The sequence below is a fragment of the Hibiscus syriacus genome, unplaced genomic scaffold (genome assembly GCF_006381635.1).
Source record: "Hibiscus syriacus cultivar Baekdansim isolate YM2019G1 unplaced genomic scaffold, ASM638163v2 tig00111160_pilon, whole genome shotgun sequence".
Taxonomy (NCBI): domain Eukaryota; kingdom Viridiplantae; phylum Streptophyta; class Magnoliopsida; order Malvales; family Malvaceae; genus Hibiscus; species Hibiscus syriacus.
In genome coordinates, this window is record NW_024063005.1 from 92,968 (window position 1) to 109,925 (window position 16,958).

Below are 16,958 nucleotides of genomic sequence, written 5' to 3' on the forward strand. Positions count from 1 at the left end.
AAGAATAAATAATGCTGACGTTTTTACGTAAATGTCATCATAATAGATATTAATTACAAATTTGACATCCTTTAAAAATATTTATAAAATTAATACTCGGGTTTTTTACACATTGGGTAAGGCGCGGTGCAGAGAGCGCATCTTCGACCACGTGGCGTAAAACACGGTGCATGGGACGCACCTTCCTGCGAAGGATATTAGATCGTAAAATATAATTTGAACGATGTCTAATCGAAAATATTAAATAAAAATGATGATTTTTTTTTAGAAAAAACGCCTTAAAACAGATCACATGAGAAATATATATATATATATATATATATCATAGCTTTAGTCGATACATTAACTAAATAAAAAATACATTAACTAAAATATCTCGATATTAGAACTAATCTGATATATTTTTTAAATTAATACAACAACTGTTCTCCACGATTTGAAGATTAAATTAAATTCTGAAACCGAGTAAATAGCTTCATCTTTGAATAATGTAAATATTAAATTAATATATGTATGATTTAATAACAAAATATTAATTTAATAGTTGTAATTCATTAGAAAAGATTTGTAATTAAAAATATATCAGTTAAAAAAATATTGAATAAAATATTAAAACTTTATAAATTAAAATCATTTTTAATCAGGGTTTGCTATCAATACAAAACTAAGGGACATAATTCTTTAAACGCAACATTTTCCTATTATATTCACTGCAAGTCTGCAACAATTAAATTTTTTAGTGACCTTCGACAAACAGAACTTATACTCTACCACTAAGCTAAAAGAACTTACGATTCTCATCTATTGTTTAAAATTTCAATAACAACGGTTTTGTTTAAACCAATAAACGGTTTCAAATGTAGACTTTAAAGTTGTAATTTTATAAATTTAATTCAATTCGAAAAAGTTTTAAGTTTAAATTTAATTATAAAATACAACTCGAGTAACTCGAATAGTAACTCGAGTAATTTGAAAAATTTTGTAATTAGTAGATTTATTTTTAAGTTTGAATCGAGTTTATCAGATCCGTATAATATATATATATATCACATATGGATAAAATATAAAATATATATATTGCATATGGTTATAAAAAAAACTATTTAAATTAGAATAAAATAATATCAAAATATTATAAATATTTATCATTAAATTTAAACATAAACTTGAAATCTCAATTCCACTTAAATTTTAAACGTTAGGCTCGATTTGAACAAAATTCAAATAAAAATTTTAATTATAAAATAAAACTCTTTCATTTGAATAATTTGAAATTTTTTATTTTAACTCGACTCCGACTAATTCAAATGCACAGGAGGCGATGAGGCAAAATTGAAGAGTGGAAGCGAATCACTTGCGCCATGGACAACAACGAAGCTCCCACTTTCGAACCAGTAACCCCTATATTCCCTAAATATTTATTTAATTTTTCTTGGGTTATTGAAATCACTTTGTTTTTGTTTTCTTGTTTTAAGGATTTGATTAGAGCTATTTTCAAGCATCTTTGGATTAAAAAAGCTCAAGGTTTATGTCATGAACCATGAGGTAGAAATGGAGAGGGATGAGAAGGAATTGGGGAAAATGAGAGAATTAGGGATTTTGGGGAAAAAGGGATTTAATTTGATGGATCAAGTGGGAGCAGGAAATATACCTGAAGAGAAGAACGGGATGCCTGGATCAGATGAGAGTGGACCTGAGAAGAACGAGCCCAAAGTGAAGAAAATGAGCCCAACAGCCTGCCATGGAATTTTAAAGATAAAATCAGTTAAAGGAATCTAGTTGTTATACAAGGATAGTACAACTAACACTAAATTCTTAACAAATTCCTATATTCTGGTTGTAAAAACAAAGGAAATCATATTGAAAATATTATGAAGTTCTTCCTTTCATCTTATTCTTGTCTGTTTTCTTAAATCCTTTCTGTCTTCCATTCGAAATCATTGCAAATTGGTATTCAGAGCAAGGTTATTTTTTATCCAAAAGTATCCATTTTTTTTTCAAACTGGGTAAAACAAAGAAAAATCAACAAATGACTCACAATGATCCACCACCAGTTATTCCTCCTGATCCAACAGAGTCTTCTGATGTCGAAGCAATTCCAACTTGGTGGCTTCATCAACAAAGTGCTTTGGAGCAGAGGATGCAGGCTTTGGAGACAACAACAAATGACACTAAAAACTTGCTCCAGCAACTTTTGGGATTGATGCAGAAAACACGAACAGAGTCTGGCCATTCTTCTCCTGCTCAACAACAGCCATTACCAGCAGTTCAGACTAAAACAAGTAAGTTGCCCTTGCAAGTTACAGTAATTGATGATCGTGAAAAATACTCCTTTCAACCAGGACAACCAGGGATTTTAACCCCAAAACCTACTTTTCACCAAGATCTTACTGAAACAAATTATGCTTTTAAGATGAAAGTAAGAGTAAATACAAATGATTATGCAGAACAATCGACAATGAAAGGTTATCCATTTTTGGAAAAATAGCCAAACAACACTAATACTGGCATGTTTTTTTTCGAAGCCCAAAATAGAGCTTTAGTTCTTTGATGGTAGTAATCCTAGAAGTTGGGTCAGGAAATGTGAAAAATATTTTTCTATTTTTGTTGTTCCTGAATTTCAAAAGTTAGAGGTTGCTGCTATATACTTCACTGGTAAGGCAGAAGTATGGTTTGATGGATATGTTATGAAGAAGAGTCGAGTTACTGGCATGAATTTGTGTCTGATTTATGTCATCGATTTTCTGCTAAAGGATATACTGATGTGATAGATGAGTTTAATAATTAACTCAAATATCTTCCGTAGAAGAGTATGAAGCTCAGTTTGAAGAACTTCAACCATTTCTTCTTCAGGTTAACCCTGAATTAAGATATGAGTATTTTGTTTCAAGTTTTTTGAGTGGCCTTATGGAGGAACTGAAACATAAAGTAAAGGTTTTGGAGCCTAAAACTATGGCTGAGGCTGCTAGGAAAGCTAAACTTTATGAACTATCCTTGGAAGTGGAACACAAGAAATTAAAAAGTGTTTCCAGGCCAGTAGTGCAAGGGTATAACACTGCTTACAGAACATCTAATTCATCCCTGAATTCAACATTAAAAATAAACAAAGGGTTGGCCCAAAACAAACAGTCGTTGTTGGAATATAGAAGAGCTAATAATATGTGTTACAGGTGTGGGGATAAATTCACTCCAGGCCATCAATGCAAATTGAAACAGTTAAATTCAATGGAAGAGGTGGATGAGCAAGAAGAATCAGAAAAATTACAAACATTATAGAATTTTTGTAAGAAATTGACAACATAGGAAAAGGATCATGAGATTTCTATGGATGCAATAACTTGCAATTCTGGCAGTAGCACATTAAGGATCCAAGGATTCATTAAAGGGAAACCACTTAGTATATTGATTGACAGTGGCAGTACTCATAGTTTTGTCACTAATAGGTAGGCAAAGGAGGGATTGGAAGTGGAAGAAACTAATTCATTGGTAAATACAATTGCTAATGGTGATAAACTTTACAGCACAACAAAAAGTAAACAACTCAGTTGGGAAATGCAAGACTTCACTTTTATCCATGATTTCAGAGTATTACCTCTTGGAGGTAGTGATATGGTGATTGGAGTTGACTAGATGAAGAAATACAGTCCAGTATTGATGGACTTTAATGATATGACTCTTAGTTTTAAAATGGGTGATCAAGATATTGTGTTAAAAGGAGGAGTGAATACTGCTACAATGAAGGTAATTTCAGGCACCAGAATGCAGAAGCTAATGAAAAACAATCCTGAATTGATGGGGGAAATTTATATGTTAAATGCAAAGGTTAGTAACACTGATATACCTCCTGAAATTCAAGCAGTATTAGCTGACTTTAAAGATGTGTTTGAAGAACCTACTAGACTGCCTCTAAGAAAGAAGCATGATCATTCTATTACTTTAAAAACAGGAACTGAAGCAGTTAATGTAAGACCTTACAGAATGCCTTACTATCAGAAAACTGAGGTTGAAAAACAAGTTGCTGACATGTTAGTTGCATCAATCATTCAAACCAGTAAAATCCCTTTTGCCTCACCATGTCTATTAGTAAAAAAGAAAGATGGTGGCTGGAGAATGTGCATTGATTATAGACAGTTAAATGCCCTAATTGTGAAGAACAAGTTTCCTATTCCTGTTGTGGATGATCTCTTGGATGAATTAGCTGGAGCTAATTTTTTTTCTAAGCTGGATTTAAGATCTTGTTACTGGCAGATTCGAATTACACCTGAGGATATTCCTAAAACAACCTTTAGGACACATCATGGTCATTTTGAGTTTAAGGTGATGCCCTTTGGGCTAACTAATGCACCAGCTACCTTCCAAGCTCTTATGAATGATCTATTTGGTGCCTACCTTAGAAAATTTGTTCTAGTTTTTTTTATGACATTTTAATTTACAGTTCTGATTTGCTTAGTCATATGCAGCAATTGAGAACTGTTTTATAGATTCTAAGGACAAATCAGCTTTTTGCTAAGAGAAGTAAATGTTTTTTCGGGCAAACAGAAGTGGAATATCTTGGACATACTATTTCTCAACATGTAGTAGCTATAGATTATTCCAAGATTCAAGCTATTCAAGAGTGGCCTATTCCAAAGAATTTGAAGTCTTTGCGTGGTTTTTTTGGGTCTCACAGGCTATTATCGAAAGTTTATTAAAGCTTATGGGGAGATTAGTAAGCCTCTTACTACAATGCTAAAGAAAGATCAGTTTGTATGGACTGAAGAAGCTAAGCAGGCATTTCTCATCCTTAAGAAGGCTATGTGTTGTGCTCCAGTGTTAGCCTTACCTGATTTCAACAAAAGCTTTTGCTTGGAAACAGATGCTAGTTCCTGTAACATCCTCAACACCAGGTTAGTGACCAAATTGTAAAATTTCAGAATTTGTTGATTAAAGTGGAATGTTGAATATTTCAATGATTTATTAGTGGATATTTCCTTAAAGTTATTAGTAATTATTAAAGGAATTAAAGGGCAAAATGGTCATTTGTCATAAAAGATATTTTTTTATCTCTTTAAGAAGAGATAAACACGTTGGGGGAGAGTGTCTGGAAAACTCTTCTTGTTCTTGCTCTATTATTCTCCAACGTGCTGAGCAAAGGTGAGTTTCTATTTAGTTGATTATTTGTTGATTTTAAGAGTTAGTTTTGATCATTAGATGATAACTAAGCTTAAGGAAAGCTTAAGTTATCTTAAAATCAAAAGATAAAGGAGTTAGAGAAGATTAAAGATTTGGAGTTTTTGAGTGAAATTTTGAAATAGAATTGATAAGTTGAATTTGAAGTTAAATTCGACTTGTCATCATCTTAATTAAGAGATATGAAGTGATAGAATTGAAATTAGAACATGTTGAAATTTTGGTATGATTATTGATTTCTATATGGAAAATAGAATTTTGAGGTTTAAGATGAAATAAATAGATATAAATTAGTTTAAGTATGTATATTTGAGTTAAGAATATAAAAGGGGATGAAATATGAAGAATTGATGTGGAAATAGAGAATTTTCGTGCAATGAACAGTGATTTCTGGGCTTGAACGAAAATTTCAGTTTGTGCAGGGGGAACAAATTCCCCCCTAGGGGGTGTCAATTCCCCCTAAAGAAAAAAATGGAATTTTGGAATTTTGGTTCATTAAACTAGCTTAAGTTATTAACATCAAGTTTGAGGTTTAGGCTTCTGATAATTGTTTTGAAATGTTATAATTATGTAGATATTGAGCCTAAATAAGTTCTGGAATAATCAAAGGATTAGGATCGAATCAAAGCAAGGCTAAGGTAAGTGCAATTTAATTGTACTTATGCTATCGAAAAACATTGGCTTGCGATGAGCCAGTGACGGAGTTACTAAGGTAAGAAGTGACTCCTAAAAATGTTATATGATTAATATGATTCTTATGAGTGCATTTTATTTTATAGGATTATCAGGAATTAGACTTGTGATAAGTCTATTTCCAATAGTTATAATATATGGAGTATTGATTATAAGGATGTGAATGACATGAAATGTATGTATATTTGATTATATGAACTGATATGTGCTATGTGATTTATGTGATATGCTATATGTGAAAATAAAATATGAACTATAGGAAAGAATTATATGATGTATATATGAACATATATGAATAAAATATGATATGCATGTTTACATGAATACATGAGAAATAATATAAAGTTATACAATACGATTTATATGATTACATGAACATGTGATATATGTTATATGATATGGATCTATGTGACTACGTGAGAAAGAATATATGTCTATGAGAAGACATAAGACCAAGGTATAAGCTATGTGACATGTGAATATGAATCATATGAAAATGTTCTACGCGTAAGTGAACTATGTGCCGATATGAATATGTAATAAATATGAAAGATAATACCCATATTATGTGTTATGAGATCGAGAGGTATAGTTGGCATGCAAAGAGTAGAGGGTCTACGCGGTCCTTCAAGATAAATTCTACGTGGTCCTTCAAGATAAATTCTACGTGGTCCTTCGGGACGTATATGTATTCTTTGGAGCATGTATGAGGTCTTTTGAGACACCTACTTGATCCTTGGTATATGTATATGATTCTTAAGGAATTTCTATGTGGTCCTTAGGGACATATTATATGGCACTACGGTGCAATTCTACGTGGCACTTCGGTGCATTTCTACGCAGTCCTTCGGGACAAATTCTATGTGGCACTACGGTGCAAATTTATACGAGCTGTGGTGACAGCATAGTGCACAACCTCACAGTACTCACATACCTTGAGTTCTCAGTAATGTACATGGGCCTATAAAAGACATCAAAAGTATTTACAAGATTCATATATGATATTGTGTGTATTTCTAAGTGAAATGTATTTGTTATATGAGATTGGTAATTATTTATGCAATGATATGATTTAGAGTTTACATTATATGTTGATATGGTATATAAAGAAATTAGTGATGATAAAATGAGAAATGATAAGCATGTTAATGATGTTATGTTACATTATATGTGTATGTATGTATGTATATATTACAGAAAAGAATATATACTTTGGTATGATAAGGTAATATCAAATGTTCATGCATTGTAGAAGTTACAATTAGCATATAATTATATTTTATATGCCTCATTAAGTCAACGACTTAGCGTGTGATTGTTTCACGCGTAGGTTCCGAGAAGAGGAAGATTGATAAGAGTTATGCAAGACATGTCAGTTCTCCTTTCCAAAAGATCAGATCAGAAAAGAAGTTAAGAGTATGTATTTTGTAATAATTATAGTGGTTGACATGTAAACAAAGATTTAAATTCAATATGTTTCAATTGGTTTTGTAAAAATTATATGATGGAATTTTGTAATGTTTTAAATGTGTATATGTAAATGGTAATTTTATACGGATGAAACCTTAGATTTTTATGAATTTATACGTATTTTATGAAAATTACTATAGCAGTACTGTAGCAGTACTACAACATGGGAATCGGTTCCCTGTAGCAGGGGAATCGGTTCCCTATTTGTAATCTGGAAAATTTAACATTTTGATATTGTAGCAGGTTATTGTTCACGGTACTGTTCACTACTGTTCATATGATACTATTCATTATTCATACCATATTTTACTGTTCATAAAACGTATATTTTCTTAAATTGGTTATAACAAACATGATTCAACAATATATTACCATATTTTCTTAAAAAGAATTCAAATGTCTTGATATTTTGTAAGAAAAAGGTTTTGAAATGTCAATGTGACATCTTAGACTCGTATTTGGGTCGGATACGGGTTGGGGTGTTACAGTTCCAAAGGTATAGGGGTAGTTCTATCTTAGGAGGGTAGGCCGATTGCTTATCTTAGTAAAGCTTTGGGACCAAAGCAGGTTGACTTGTCCATCTATGAGAAAGAATAGTTAGCCATTCTAATGGCTATCTCTAAATGGAGACACTATCTAGAAGGAGGTCCATTTATAATCAAAACAGATCATGAGTCTTTGAAGCATTTGCTAGAGCAAAAACTCACTATTATTATTCAAAAGAAGGGTCTTACTAAACTGTTGGGATTAGACTACTCCATACAATTTCGCAAAGGGAAACACAATAAAGCTGTTGATGCTTTATCAAGGAGGTTTGAGGAAACTTTTAAATTACATCAGTTATCTACAACAATAATAATTCCTGCTTGGGTAAATGAAGTTGAAAACAGTTATGAAGGGGATTCTTTTGCTATGGATTTAATTCCTAAGTTGCTACTTGGTAATCAGAATATGCCACTTTGGTCTTACACTAAGGGTGTCTTACGATATAAAGGCAGAGTATATATTTATGAGACAGGTGGTTTAAGGAATTAGCTCCTGGCTACACTTCATGATTCACCACAAGGGGGACACTCTGGGATACAAGCTACTTACCATCAAATAAAGCTATATTTTTATTGGAAGGGCATGAAAACATTGGTTAAACAATATGTTCAACAATGTGATGTTTGCCAAAGAATTAAAACTGAACATGTCCTACAGCCAAGGCTACTACAACCTTTACCTATTCCACAGCAAGCTTGGGAGTTTATCACCATGGATTTTATTGAAGGTTTGCATATTTCTAATAGATACAATTCTATTTTGGTGATCATTGACAAATTCACCAAATATGGGCACTTTTTACCCCTGGTTCATCCCTTCACAGCTCATGAAGTTGCTAAAGTTTACCTAGATCAGGTCTACAAACTTCATGGTCAACCTAAAGTTGTTCTTTCTGATCGAGACAAAATTTTCACTAGTATATTTTGGAAGGAGCTACTGAAGTTATTAGGGACTACATCTCTGTTTACAATTGCTTATCATCCTCAAACGGATAGCCATACAGAGAGGCTTAATCAATACTTAGAGCAGTACTTAAGAGGCCTTTGTTTTTTAAAGCCAAATTCTTGGGCTAAGTGGATTTCTCATGCCGAATGGTGGTACAACACTAGTTTTCATTCAGCTTTGGGTACTATTCCCTTTACTGCCCTATATGGTTATACACCACCTACAATGACCTGGGTGACTGAATCACGAGTGACTGATGTGCACCAATTTATGCAAGAAAGGGATAATGTAAACAGTATACTACTCGATCAACTTACCAAGGCACATAATCGAATGAAGCATTATGCAGATAAAAAGCGTAGTGATCGAGAGTTTAAAGAAGGAGATGAAGTGTACGTTAAACTTCAACCTTATAAACATACTTCTTTAGGCTTGCGCAAGAATCTGAAGTTATTTGCTCGTTATTATGGTCCTTATAAAATCACAAAGAGAATTGGGTCAGTCGCTTATCAACTGGAATTACCAACTCATTCTAGGCTACATCTAGTATTTCACGTTAGCCTTTTGAAGAAAAAAATTGGAAACAAAGATGTTGTTTCCACAGACCCACATGAACTTACATCTGATGGCCAACTGCAGGTTTATCGTGCGATTATTTTATATAAGCGTGTTATCAAATGAAACAACAAGGCAGTAACTCAACTGCTCATACAGTGGTCGAATTTAGGGGTGGAAAACGCTACTTGGGAAGATATCGCGGTGCTTCGCTCTCAATTTCTTGATTTTGATCCTTGGGGACAAGCATCGATTGCAACTGGGGGTATTGTCATGAACCATAAGGCATAAATAGAGAGGGATGAGAAGGAATTAGGGAAAATGAGAGAATTAGGGTTTTTAGGGGGGAAAAAAATAGATTTAATTTGACGGATCAAGTGGGAGCAAAAAATATATCTGAAGAGAAGAACGGGCTACCTGGATCAGATGAGAGTGGACCAGAGAAAAATAGCCCAAAGTGAAGAAAATGAGCCCAACAACCTACCATGAAATTTTAAAGATAAAATCAATTAAAAGGAATCTTATTGTTATACAATAACAATACAACTGACACTAAATTATTAACAAATTCCTATATAATAGTTGTAAAAATAAAGGAAATTATGAATGAAAATATTATGTTCTTATTCTTCTCTGTTTTCTTAAATCCTTTCTGTCTTCCATTCGAAATCATTGCAACAATTCCCTCTCGCCTATTCCCCCTTCCATTTTTGTTTTCTCACTTCAAGTATTTAAGTGTTTTTGATTGATTCCATTCCAGAGCGTGAAAGAAACGAATTCCCAAACAGCGAGGCTGTAGATTCCGAGGTACCCTTCCATTTTCTTTCATATTTTTCCAAATTCTTAACATCGTTTATTTTTCCTTCTTTTATTCTTTTTTGGGTTCGTTAAATTTTAGGTTGGAGCGGGAACATCGAAGAAGAATCGACCCACTTCTGGTAATCTCTTCGATAAAACGAAAATTGAATCTTTTTGTTAACAAATTTTAAACTGTTTATTTGATTGCAGCTAATGCTAATGCAAATGCTTTAAAGCAGAGTTGTGAACTTCTTCGGGTTTTTGTCACAGGTTTTTTTTTTGGTGAAAATTTTCGTGTTCATTTCTGAACTTTGATTAAAATTTAAAATAAACAAACACCATTTTTGTTTTGAACACAGAGGCTGTCCAGCGAGCTGGTACAATTGCTGAAGCTGAGGGTAGCACTAAGATTGAACCAACTCACTTAGAAAGGATTCTTCCTTAATTACTTCTTGATTTTTAAGGGTAATTATTGATTAATACCTTGGCTCTTTTTATGTATGACTTTTGCACACACACAAAAAGTGAAGCAAATTGTTTAATTAGGCTGTTTTTTTTTTTCGATCTGGTAAGAATAGGACTTGGTAGAGAGTGGAAAACTAGAATATCATGTTACTCGGGTTCGAGTGCAGAACATGTTCAATTTTTCATACATTTTGAAGATCCTTGGAATATTTTGTTTAGATCCTATACTTATATCTGGATATGTGTTGGAATGTGATGAATTGGGTGTTGTGATTGAAGCTTAGTTGATTGAAATTAAACCCACTGCATCTTCAAGTTACCATGGGTATTGCCTGTTAGTTTTTGGTGATGTTGCATGATAATGTATAGAAGCTTTTACCCTGTTGAATGATGCATTTGAAGAATAATGCTAATGGTTTATTGTGATGTTTCTTCGGAAAATTTATTGTCAATGAAAAGGAAACAGTCATATGTTCCTATTGCACCATAATTTTCTCTGCAAATCTTAATGTCTTGATGCGGAACAAATCGGTTTTATTAGTTGGCCAAGATAAACAATGTTGGTTCATACTACTGCTAGTTATTGCTTGCAGTTTCGAAACTTGTTGCATGTTTTTGTATTCTTCTGCTCTGGTAATTGACAATGTGCTATAAAACTGTTAGCTGAAAATGACAGAATTTTATAGGTTTCTCATTCATCGAGCAAGTTTGTATTTACCATTGGCTAATTGTGATACATAACGTGGAGCGAAATCATAACTAATGCCTGATATTTGTTGTTCAATATTCCATTGATTGTTTAATAGAAAATAAAGCTAGACCTGGAGTTATTTGATTGTAGTTACTAGATGCTGGGATATCGTCCCGTTAACTGCTTTGATTGAAGAAAGCTGAAACTTTCATTAAACTCTTTTGTATCAGGGCTCAGCTTGCTTATTCATCCGTTGGAACTAATAGACATAGATGCGGTATCTCTACATCAGCACGTAAGTAGTACGGTCGGATTGTTTTCCCATTTTGTATGTAGGGAATAGACTTTCTTGCGCTAGTAGTAGTTCAGTATAAAGTATATCTTCCAAGTTTGTTTTCTTTGAACTTTCTGCAGCATTAATTGAGTTCGATTTTAGTTGACATCCTCCTACGTTTGGGGACATTTTATTACACCTGTGAACCTAAGTAATTGTTTTGATCTATATTGATGGTGCAGAAAGCTAGCCTGTTGGTCGTATTCTCGAACTCGTCACGCTACTTCTCATTCATTGAAAAGATTTACAGATGAACCTATGTTCAGTGATTTAAAAGGAAAAAAAGAATGGACCGGCTGGTTCAACCGGGTATTCTATTGGTCATGTTTTCGATCTCGAACAATAAATTAAATCAGAAAATTGGCTTAAACCGTAAAAAGATCAATAAGGAAAAGTCGAAAAGCAAAAGGAAAGAGTTTTGAATGTTAAATTTAATCAACACAATTTTAACTTAGATAGGCAACTCAAAAGCCAGAGTATACTTCTTACAAGCATTACAATTATGTTACATATTAGGATCGTATGCAGAAAAAAGCCAATTGGACATTAAAAATAAACTAGTAATTATTCTAATAGTCTTGATCTTCTTGCATGATCATAGCTTTAAACATTGTTGCCTTGCTGGGACTAGTTCTTGATCTGAGACAACATGCATCTAACATCCTTACTGCTGGGTCTATCCTTTGGATCATCCAAAGTGCAAAAGTAAGCAATTCTGAGGACCAGAATAATTTGTTCATCATACCCGTTTCCAAGAAGTTTAGAGTCTATGGCTAGGCTCGGATTTTCCGATACTATTATGTTTCTCATCCATTTCACGAGGCTCATTTCATCGGTGTGTTGAAAGAACTCATCAGACGGAAGCTTTCCCATCACCAGAACACAGAGTATAACCCCGAAGCTGTAGATATCGCACTTGTCGGTGAACTTGAGTGTTTGATGATATTCCGGTGCTATGTATCCGACCGTGCCCGCCAAATTCGATGTGGTTACATGTGTGTTTGCATCAGGCATTGTTTTTGCCAGCCCGAAATCCGCTATTCTGGCTTCCATATCATCATCAAGAAGGATGTTTCCCGGTTTCAGATCTCTGTGAATGATCCGGGGACTATGGTGCATATGCAGATATTCAAGTCCTGCTGCAATTCCGACAGCGATCCTTTGCCGAGCAGGCCAATCGAGCTCCCTTGTACCTTCGGAAACTTGATGCAAAAGATCTTGTAAGCTTCCATTCTTCATAAACTCGTAAATAAGTAAATGGCAGTCGGGTCGAGAAACATGAGCCAACAAAGAAAGGAGATTCCGGTGTCGAATATGACCAACGGTGGTGATCTCCGATCGGATTTGACGCATTTTCTTGTGCAGAAGCTTGCTATCTTCATCAGTCAATTCAGCTGCATCTTTTGGAGGCTGAATGATCTTCTTAATAGCAATCATTTTTCCATTACTTCCAGGTAATTCAGCTTTGTAAACTTCCCCACACCCTCCTTTGCCTATGATCTCCAATGAATCCAACCCATCGTCTTTCTCCAAAAATGCTAAATCCTCAGCTTTCTTTATCAATGGACTGAAAATCGATGGACCCAAATCTTTGCCTCTTCCTCTAACAGTTTCAATGGCCAGCCTAAACATCATCGAGAAGATAAACGCGGAAAAACTCCCGGCTGACCCTCCGGCGAGGAACCCAAAAACCCATCCCAATAGTTTCTTATGACCATTGTGTTTGTGATGGGGTGGTGTTGATGGACTGGGTGCAGGAGCTCGAGCAGCTGCGGGGGTTCTTCCATGAGGTGACGGAGCTGAAGATCGACTTTCATTACTGCTTCTTGGATCAGCTCCCTCAGCAAACATGTACCGTTTCGGGTACCTCGAAACTGAGGCATCGTCGGCTTTGCTCATCAATGGAGCTGAACCTTCAAGGAAAATGTTTCCGGAAAAGTCGAAGAATCGAAGGTTTCGAAATGAACGTATCGATGGTGGGATTTTCCCGGAAAACTGATTGTTTGCAAGGGAAAGACTTTCCAGGTTGGGAAAATGCTTCAAGAAACTCAAGTCGCCAGTGAACTTATTGAACGAAAGATCGAGAACTCGAAGACGGATCAAAGAAGACAAATTCAATGGTATTTCACCACCCAACATATTGTTTTTGAGATCAAGAACTTCGAGTTTTTTACAATCAACGATTTCGGTCGGGATTTGATCAACGATATTGTTGTGAGAAACAGTCAGCTCTTTGAGCTCGGTAAGCTTCCCGATTTCAGGCGATAAGAATCCATCGAGCCCTTTGGATTTAAACACGAGCCTGGAGATTTTGAGAACGTAAGTTTCGTTTTCGGAGAGCCTCCGTTCGCAGAAAACGCCGGCTGCGGTGCAAGGATTAGTGGCAGGGAAGCGTTGACTATTGATGCCAAGGTCTTTAACAATGGCGGAAAGAGCTTTTGAGTCTGACTGGACAAGAGCCAGCCTTGCATAGGACGTGAAGAACAGAGAAAAGAGAGCGAAGAGGAGGAGGAAGTTGAGGTGGCGGTGGCGTTTGGCGGCAGAAAATGCCATATTCATGGAGGAGGGAAAGGGTCTGGTTTTGAAGAAAGTTGGAGTATGGTTAGTTCATAACTTGAATTATTATAATTTGGATTGAACGTTTCTCGTTTTATAAAGCTCGTTACCGAGTGGAAAACCACGGTATTATTGGACCCCATCATATTTGATGTATAAAATATTTGATGTATTCTATATAAGATAAGGAATTATATATCTTTGTAAATTTTAAAAATTATTTATAAATATATAAATAATTATAGAAAAATATATCTTTAAATTATTAATTAAATTGATTAAGTGTTTATATTTTTAAATATAATTATATAGAATTAAAAATAGGTAAAATGATAAATTAAAAAGTTTAAATATTAAAATGCGTATTAATTAATATGAGATGATATGTGCCGACACAAGCTGAGGTTAATTTAAATGGGCTAAAATATTTCAAAATGACAGAAATTATTATAATTTGGATCGAAATAAAACTTAAATATTTCATATCGATTTAATAGGAGTATGATCGATATTAATATGATCAAAATTGTACTGATTTAATATGGACTACTACTAACTTTTAACAATAGTGTCATTTGATTGTGGTTTGCTAAGGAAGTAACAATAATCTGACACACACATAAATAAGTTAAAAAACTACCTAAAGTCTCATATTTATGTCGCGGGCATGGAGTCCATCATCAGAGGCTCTTCAGCGAGGCTCTTATTATATCCATGTATTCTCTATATAGAGATAGGTGTTCAGCGAGGTCCCTGATCCCATCGTAGGTCTCTTTGGGGAGTTTAAAGTTTAGAGGGCATGGAGTAACTTGTACGTGGGCATGAGGGGGTTTCGCTCTTCCTCAACCCAACTTGTTTCAGGATTGCCAATAGTGCACAAATCATCGATCCGTCTATGTAAAATCATCATTTAGTTCTTTCACTCCTGTCCTCTTAGATCTTGAGGTTGAGACATAAATTCTATGTTATCCCTTATCTGGTCATCTTGTGGAGGGGAACCTTATCATAAGGAACATATTAGGGAAACTGGGTTATTTTCCACACGAACGTAGTTTCAAAATTAACCTAAAATGTCAATATCAAAACCACCAAAGGTTGCACAGTAGATAAACCTGTCAAACTATTGAATATTTGAAACACAATGGAAAAACCGAAGAAAAAACAATAAAGGAGAAAACACACCAAATTTACGAGGTTCAACGAGAATATCGTCTACTGCTCGGGCACCACATCGGATGATAACTTCACTATCAACAAAAATATTACAACAAATGGAATTCTTTAGAATTCCCAAAGTGAGAGAATGAAGAAAACAAATGGAAGAGAGAACTTGTTTTGGGATGATTTCTAATGGAAATACTTAGGCCTATTTATAGTTGAGTTTTAAGGACTAAACTTATAAATAACCTAATATTTTAGGGATCACATATGGAATTCCCATGTTCAAAGTTTGGCCATCTACCAAAGAATTTTCCAATGTGTACAAGTTAGCCACCAAATATGAAATTCCCATGTTTAAAGTTTGGCTACCAATCAAGATGAAATTTCCAATAAGTTGGCCACCAACCAAGATGAAATTTCCAATTTGCCAACTTAATTTCAAGCCAAATCTAACAAATCTCCATCTTGGCTTGAAATTACCAAGCCTACTCAACTTCTTCAACTCCCCAAATTTGTAGTGCCTCTAATTGCGCTCACAAACGCCACACACCCGAAGGTGTTCATACTTTCAGGATGTTAATCAAGTTCAAACAATGATTGAACTTGATTACTGTTACCACCTTGGTCATCATATCTGCAGGATTTTCTAATGTCACAATTTTCTGAAGTAAAATCTTTCCTTCTTTAAAGATCTCCCGCACAAAGTGATACCTCACATCGATATGCTTAGTCCTTGAATGGTAGACTTGATTTTTCGCTAAGTGAATATCACTCTAACTGTCACAATAGAGACTAATGTGACTTTGAAAAACTCCCAAGTCTTCCATCAACCCGTTAAGCCAAATTATTTCCTTTACAACCTCTGAAACTGACATGTATTATGCCTCTGTAGTAGACAAGGCCACAGTAGATTGCAATGTAGACTTCCAACTTACTGGGGCTTTAGCAAGAGTAAACAAATACCCAGTAGTTGATCGACGCTTATCCAAATCACCAGCATAATCAGAATAAGCATATCCAACCACATACTGACCAAGTGCTTCATCCTGTTCAAAAACTAAACCAACATCCACAGTTTATTAGAGATACCGTAGAATCCATTTCACAGCTTGCCAATGTCATTCTCCAGGATTATGCATGTACATGCTCACAACTCCAATTGCTTGTGAAAGGTCAGGACGCGTACACACCATTGTATACATCAAGCTCCCAACTGCATTAGCATATGGAACTTTTGCCATATACTCTCGTTCTTTGTTAGTTTTAGGAGATAATTGAGAACTAAGTTTCAAATGAGAAGCCAGTGGGATACTTACATGTTTGGTATTTTCATTCATGCCAAAACATTGTAATACCTTTCTCAGATACTGCTTCTGTGTTAAACAAAGCTTCCCTCTCTGTCTATCTCTGCTTATCTCCATACCAAGAATCTTCTTGGCCTCACCTAGATCTTTCATCTCAAACTCTTGATTCAACTGAGCCTTTAATTTGTCTATCTCCTTTTGACTCTTCGAAGCGATCAACATATCGTCAACATACAAGAGAAGATAAATGAAAGATCTATCTTTGAGCTTT

The 16,958-nt window shown here is 34.6% G+C and overlaps 2 protein-coding genes across 2 annotated transcripts; one reads left to right on the top strand and one right to left on the bottom strand.

The window, feature by feature from the left end:
• The first annotated feature begins 1,301 nt into the window (after positions 1-1,301).
• On the top strand, positions 1,302-11,771 carry LOC120155026 (protein MHF2 homolog). Its single transcript, XM_039166614.1, has 7 exons — positions 1,302-1,392; positions 1,474-1,524; positions 10,139-10,185; positions 10,277-10,316; positions 10,387-10,446; positions 10,536-10,641; positions 11,563-11,771. The coding sequence occupies exons 1-6, from the start codon at positions 1,362-1,364 to the stop codon at positions 10,619-10,621; spliced, it is 315 nt and encodes a 104-aa protein (XP_039022545.1). The 5' UTR covers positions 1,302-1,361; the 3' UTR covers positions 10,622-10,641; positions 11,563-11,771.
• A 507-nt stretch (positions 11,772-12,278) lies between these two features.
• Positions 12,279-14,251, bottom strand: LOC120155049 (leucine-rich repeat receptor-like serine/threonine/tyrosine-protein kinase SOBIR1). The gene has a single exon (XM_039166634.1). The coding sequence runs from the start codon at positions 14,223-14,225 to the stop codon at positions 12,294-12,296; it is 1,932 nt and encodes a 643-aa protein (XP_039022565.1). The 5' UTR covers positions 14,226-14,251; the 3' UTR covers positions 12,279-12,293.
• Between the last annotated feature and the right edge of the window lie 2,707 nt (positions 14,252-16,958).